Source organism: Zeus faber (genome assembly GCF_960531495.2).
Source record: "Zeus faber genome assembly, chromosome: 16".
Lineage (NCBI taxonomy): Eukaryota > Metazoa > Chordata > Actinopteri > Zeiformes > Zeidae > Zeus > Zeus faber.
In genome coordinates, this window is record NC_137202.1 from 24,801,702 (window position 1) to 24,808,185 (window position 6,484).

The 6,484-nt window shown below is 43.8% G+C and overlaps 1 protein-coding gene across 1 annotated transcript; it reads left to right on the forward strand.

The window, feature by feature from the left end:
- Positions 1-89: 89 nt before the first annotated feature.
- Positions 90-6,328, forward strand: cacul1 (CDK2 associated cullin domain 1; the record flags this gene model as incomplete). Its single annotated transcript, XM_080016460.1, has 8 exons — positions 90-375; positions 1,528-1,654; positions 1,951-2,053; positions 2,147-2,242; positions 2,357-2,459; positions 2,584-2,673; positions 4,120-4,258; positions 4,795-6,328. The coding sequence occupies 8 exons, from the start codon at positions 90-92 to the stop codon at positions 4,832-4,834; spliced, it is 984 nt and encodes a 327-aa protein (XP_079872586.1). The 3' UTR covers positions 4,835-6,328.
- Positions 6,329-6,484: the final 156 nt, after the last annotated feature.

The following is a 6,484-nucleotide window of genomic DNA, read 5'->3' on the forward strand; positions in this document are numbered from 1 at the left end:
CGCCCAACAGCGCCAGGCGGGATGGAGGCTGAGGGGAGCGCGGCGCCGTCGCCCATTCCGATTTCCTAATCTCGCTCGACGTCGCGGCCATGGAGTACATGGAGGAAGGCGCTTTGGACGCGAAGGACGACCACAACCACAACGTCCACGCGTACGGCACCTCCGTCAGCCGGGCGCTGACGGAGGTGCCGTCTGGGTCTCCGCAGCCCCTGCCGCATTCCCCGGCGTGTGGCGCGGAGCGGCGGCGGCGGCGGCAGCGGCGGCGGGAGGAGGGCAGCCGCCGACCCGACAGCGCCTCAAAATCCATGGACTCGGACTCGAGCAGCGATGGCAGTGACGCGGGCAAATTCACCCCCAACTCTACCTCAAAGTTTCGTGAGTTTTCGCCGGTGGGGCGACATCGAGCGCACGGCGTTTGTCGGTTAGCCGTCCGTTACGCTTGCTAGCGCTCCAGCGTAGCTTCACCGCCGACCACGAACCAGGACCGGGCGGTATCGCGATATGAGGCGAGGCAGCGTCGGGAGTACGGGCTACACGCTATCGCAGTTTGGGACTATATCGTCTGGGGCGTGGGATCGATATTGTATGAGATTAGACGAGGTGCACGACATGTCATTGTGTCATGCATGCCTGAGATACACGACACGATATCGATTTCGCGATCCGAGACTTGATATCGTCCGGGATACACACTCAGTGGACACTTTTATCAGGTACACCTGTACAATCCAACGTAAACAATTGTACCAGCTCTGCCGTGAACTCTAGATTTAGGAAGTTTATAATGGTTTTGGTTTACAAAGTCGGAAATGTGTAAATTTAATTATATGTTTATGACTGAGGTGATAATTAAACGTGGTGTTGTACAGAACTACATTATATTGACAGGTGTCAACCATTTTCTGGACTTCCGATTGACATACATGAGGTAGACAGAATATTAGAAACACCTCTGAATATAATGCAGCTCAGTACAACACTACCAACTATGACCTAGATGCCAAAACATATCGTCGAATTAACACCTCTTCTATGACGGTGTAAAAAAAAAAAAAAAAAAAACCTCATAGGCAACATAAAGTAACATTTATGACTGAGCCGGTCAAGTTTGTTTATATAGCCCTTAATCACTATACATTCTCAAAGGGCTTCACAAATCCCCATATCACATAGAAATCAACGGCCCGCATGTTGGATTACATCGGAGTGCACACTGAGGGTATTATTTAATATTAATGTCATGATATGAGATTAGATATCGTACGGAATTTGAGATCATTCTAACTGTTCCAAGCATTGCCTCTACGTGCTTGGTTGCGATAGAAGTGTTACAATGAAAGTTTCTCAGATATTTATTGTGTGTAATTATTGATATAGGGATATTTTATATTGGGATTTTTTAATTTTTAATTTTTTGCCTGTATGGCCCAGCCCCGGTATCGGCTGGCGCCAGGGATGCGTAGCTCGGCTACATCATCCCCTTAACATGGATTTGCTTCTAAATCTGAATTCCTCTCTTCTATGTAGTTTTGAATGCAATGGCTGTGGAAGACTACCAAAACAACCACTGGCCCAATCTGGAGAAAGCGATTGATCTGCTGCTGAATCAAAAACCCACAGACCACATCTCGGTTTCATATGCACAAATATACAGGTGAGAATGAGACGGGTGTGAGGTCCCACGGCTTCTCCGAAGGCCGACGGCGACACGCAATGCTTTCAGATTGCCAGAGTTCGCAGTAAAATTAAATCATAATTAAATCTGAGGTCTGCATGTTAAGGTGCGCGTCAAAGCCGCCGCCGCGCCGAGACAACACACGGGGGGTTATTGTCGTCCTCCAGAGCCACCGAGTGCAACGTTGCTGCTTGGTGTTGGTGTATATGTCGCCGCCCAGGGGCGAGACGCTGGACGCGCTGAGTGTGTCCTCACTTCTTTCTCTCCCCCCGTAGTTACGTCTACAAGTGCGTCTGCCAGCAGCACTCTGAGCTGCTCTACAAAGATTTAATGCTGAAAATAATCGCTCATCTAAAGCAGGTCTCCTCACACCTACAGGTAAGGAATGCCCTCGGCAAGTTGACGTTGTTTTACACGTTGGACCGACTAGACTGGAAAATATTAACTTGAATGTTTCTACCTGCGCTCCAGACGAGCGCCCCGGAGAACTTCATCGAGAACTTCAACCTCGCCCTCACCCAGTATATCGCGTCTCTTCAATGTATAGTTCCTGTATTTATGTACATGGTATGCCATTCTTTTTTGTCTTGTTTTTTTTGGCCGACATTTGATGCATTTGATTTGGTTCCGAGTTTTTGAGGGTTTTTCTTTCTGCTCTTGGTCCCTCTTTGATTTCCCTAGAACAAATTCTACATCGAAACAAAGCTGAACCAGGACCTGCGAGACGAACTGATGAAGTTGTTTGCCAACCACGTTGCCGAAAAACACATAAAGACACTGATGCGTGAGTGCAGCTTGAACATTGCAGCTGCTCGGGTCACCCCCCCCCAGGCTCTGCTGTGACTTTTGTTTTCATACACATGCATGTTGATATCTTTCATTTGTATATATTGTTTCGTCCTGCTCAGCTCTTCTCATCAAAGCCCATTCCATGCCCTTTCAAGTACAACCATCAACAATGGCCAGTGTGGTGAAAGGCCTCTACAGTCTGCGACCAGGTAGGCCAGGATTTTTCACCCGTCCTGATGTTTTGTATTCCCTCTTTTTAGGTGAACTGTCTCTGCTGCAGCTACCGTTTTAGTTTAGTGAAGTAGTTTCAAGTGTCTTTTATATAGTGAAATCTTAAAGTCTGTGCAAACCTATTGCAGCACAGTACAGGTACTCCTCACTTAACAACCTACCTGTTTAATGACCGCTCGGGCTTAGGAGCAGCTCTCTGACCAGTCTCTGACCAAGCATCTCGTCACACATCACCCTTTATATACTATATACTATATACACTATATATACTACTATACACATTGTATATACTATATGCATTATATATACTGTATACACTGCATACACTATATACACTATATATATACTGTATACACTATTTATACTATATATACTATATACACTATAAACACTGTTCACTCTATTCAATATATATACACTATATATTATATATACACTATTTACACTATACTGTTTATCCTATATATACTATATACACTGTATATACTATACACTTTATATACACTATATACACTACAGGTACTTCTCACTTAAGGACCTACCTGTTTAACCACAGTTCAGGCTTAGGACCAGCTCTCTGACCAGTCTGTATTGTACACTGTGTACAATACCACGGTGTCTCAGCTTCAAGCATCTCCTCACGCATCACCCTTTATATACTATATACACTATATATACTATAGACACTATACAGTATATTCTATATACTGTATATACTATATATACTATATACACTATATACTCTACAAGTAGTGCTCACTTAATGACCTACCTGTTTAACCAGTGTTCAGACTTAGGACCAGCTCTCTGACCAGTCTGTATTGTACACTGTGTACAATACCATAGTGTCTTAGCATCAAGCATCTCATCACGTATCACCCTTAATATACTATATACACTATATATTCAAGAAGTTTATTCGTCACATACATATACATACTTTCATACATATATGCAGTGAAATGTAATATATACTTTATACGCTATATATCCTAGATATACACTATATAAGCTCTATACACTATATACGCTATATACTCTATATATACTAGATACACTATATACACTAGATACACTATACATATACGATATACACTATATATACTATATACACTGTATACATCTCATCTCATCTCCGTTCTCAGTCTTGTTCCTGCAGTCTGTCAGTATTCACTACACTAGCGTTCTCAATGGCCACGCCCTCTTACCGTGAAATAACACGGGTCCTCGCTTATCGACCGATTTGCTTAACGACCTGGTTTGTGGAACGGAACTCGGTCGTTAAGTGAGGAGTACCTGTAGTCACATCCAACTGCGGCTCCTTATGAGGTAGTACCCCTTTTGTTAGTTTCACCTCTTTTTCATCCGAATATTTCACCCAGAAACATGAGGCTGTTGGTTTCTTTTTTCCCCCCTTTCCCCAGACTGGGCCCAGTCTGCCCCGGCCCTCTTCTCCGGATTCATTCCCCAAATCAACCCTCCTGCCATGGAGTCACAGCTGCCCGATTACGCCGCTCACGACCAGAAGCTACAGATGGAGCTGTCCATGAATGGCTTCCCGCGGTGAGGATTACGACATATAGACATGATGGTTCAGCGTTTTATGACATGGGCTGCAGTAGCTGGTATCCATGAAGCCTCCACTCGCAGTTCCACGTCTATGCATGAATGGTGACTAAATGGAAAAGGACTTCTTGTGTTGCAAGATCAAAATGGCAAGGCGGTCTTAATTGATAAATTTCAGCCAGAACACCAGCCCATGTTCATCACATCGCGCTCTAGCGTCACACCGAAAGTGAGAACTATTAGTAGGCCATAATATTAAGCACAGTTATTTTTAGTGATTAACAGGATAGTGGGGTGGGGTTGGGTGGGGTTATTTCAAAGTGAAAATGAAATATTCCCTTCAAAAAAAATCTCTGCTCCGACCTTGACAGCCGTCACATTGAAACAGGTTGCTGCTCACGACTCAAAGCCGTGGTCGTCAACTTGATTTAAAATGTTCACGCCTGAAACATCGAAGCCGTGAAGTGTATGAAGCTGTTTTTATTTGACTTTAATGTCGTTGACCGACTCTCCCGTGTCCCGTTGTTTCCCAGGGGCGACCAGTCTCGCAAGCGGGCCAGCGAAGATTCTTGATCCTGAGTCTTGAGCGGCGACACGGACTTGACTCAAAAAAAAAACTAAAAAAACCACCAAGGACCCCCCCCCCCCCCCCCCCCCCGCAAACTGTGCTCCCACGACCCACCCCAAGAAAAGGACTCGTCGCATCTGATACCATTTCATCATTTGCGTCGCCACGCGCTCCATCCGTCTGAAGCTACGCTCTCAGAAGGACGGTGGAGGGCCGTCCTCGCTTTGTTCAACACCAAGACTCCTTTTGGGTTCTCTGCGCGGGGGCGTTGGGACGCACAGTAAACTCAGTGTGGGGCTGTCCTGCCCATATCTGCCACGCTTTCAAACTAGGGTTGAGTTCCGAGCTCCTGTACGACAAAGATTTTATCCACCTTTCATTCTTATTTGAGCAGTGCCTTCCATGTGTTGTTAATAAGCAGGTATCGCAGAGAGGGATGATTTGAGCTTGATAATATTTCTTTACTATTAACAGAGACTGTGGTTTCAATAACTTCTCAATAACTCACTCACTCTTCACTGCTGCTAGAGGGAAACTAGTGATTCATTAATAACGAATGATTATTGAGCACATGAAAATATGACTTTTTTTACTCATTGCCATCAAATAGTTTTACACCAGTTAACGGCGATGCTTACTTTTTTTTTTTTTTTTTTTTTTTAAATATCGTAAAAATGCCACAACCGCAGGCGTGGAAAATAAGCAAACTCGAGCTTGCGCTGTTGACGGCTGAGAGCTTTTATGCAGACAAAAGTAGTTTTTACGGTGAAATACTGTGGCACAAAAAAAAAAAAAGAAATGGTAAAGAACTTATGAGCTGTGAGCAAGTCAAGAGATTTTCAACCTTGATTCTGTTGGTTTATAAACCCGTTGCCTTTACTGTTTTGGTTCAACCAGATTGTACAGTATTTTCCAGGCAAAGATGCCAAAGACAACCTGCAATGCTAATGTTTTTTGTTTTTTTTTCGATTGAATGCGGATTCACCTGATGGCATTCTGTTATTCTATTGTATCTGTTATTGTACCAAGTCACTGAGCCTTTTGGGTTTAACAGTTCAGTTGAAGGTGTGTGTGTGTGTGTGTGTGTGTGTGTGTGTGTGTGTGTGTGTGTGTGTGTGTGTGTGTGTGTGTGTGTGTGTGTGTGAACAAATCCCAAGAATCAACTGTAAATACAACTCGACGCCAGCCGTGGTTTGCTTGCAAACCGAAATGGTCGTCAAAATCCCTTAAAAAGAAAATGTAAATAGACCTGGTCTTTGCATGGTGGTCTGCATACACTAACTGCTGCTCTGAGTAAAGTCTGTTAGACGCCTAACATGGAGGTTTTGACGCATTGGTTTTACACTGTTTTAAGTGTATTTAATTAGACACTCAGGCTAGCTTTTGACTTTTTATTTGTTCGTTTGTTTAACCCGGTGGACATTGGAGACGTTTCCCCTCTTTTTTTTTTTTTTTTTCTTTTTTTTTTCTTTTGTGTGTACAGGCTGTTTCAAATAAACTATTGCGCTTCCCTACAGCCTGAGAGTCGATTACTTTATCCCCTTCACATTGTTGAAAATATGATTTTTATTTTCTTACCAGCAGATTATTAACCTGACCAAGCCGAATAAAACGATTCCCAGATTTCAAATCCAACAGAAAATCATTGTGTTGCC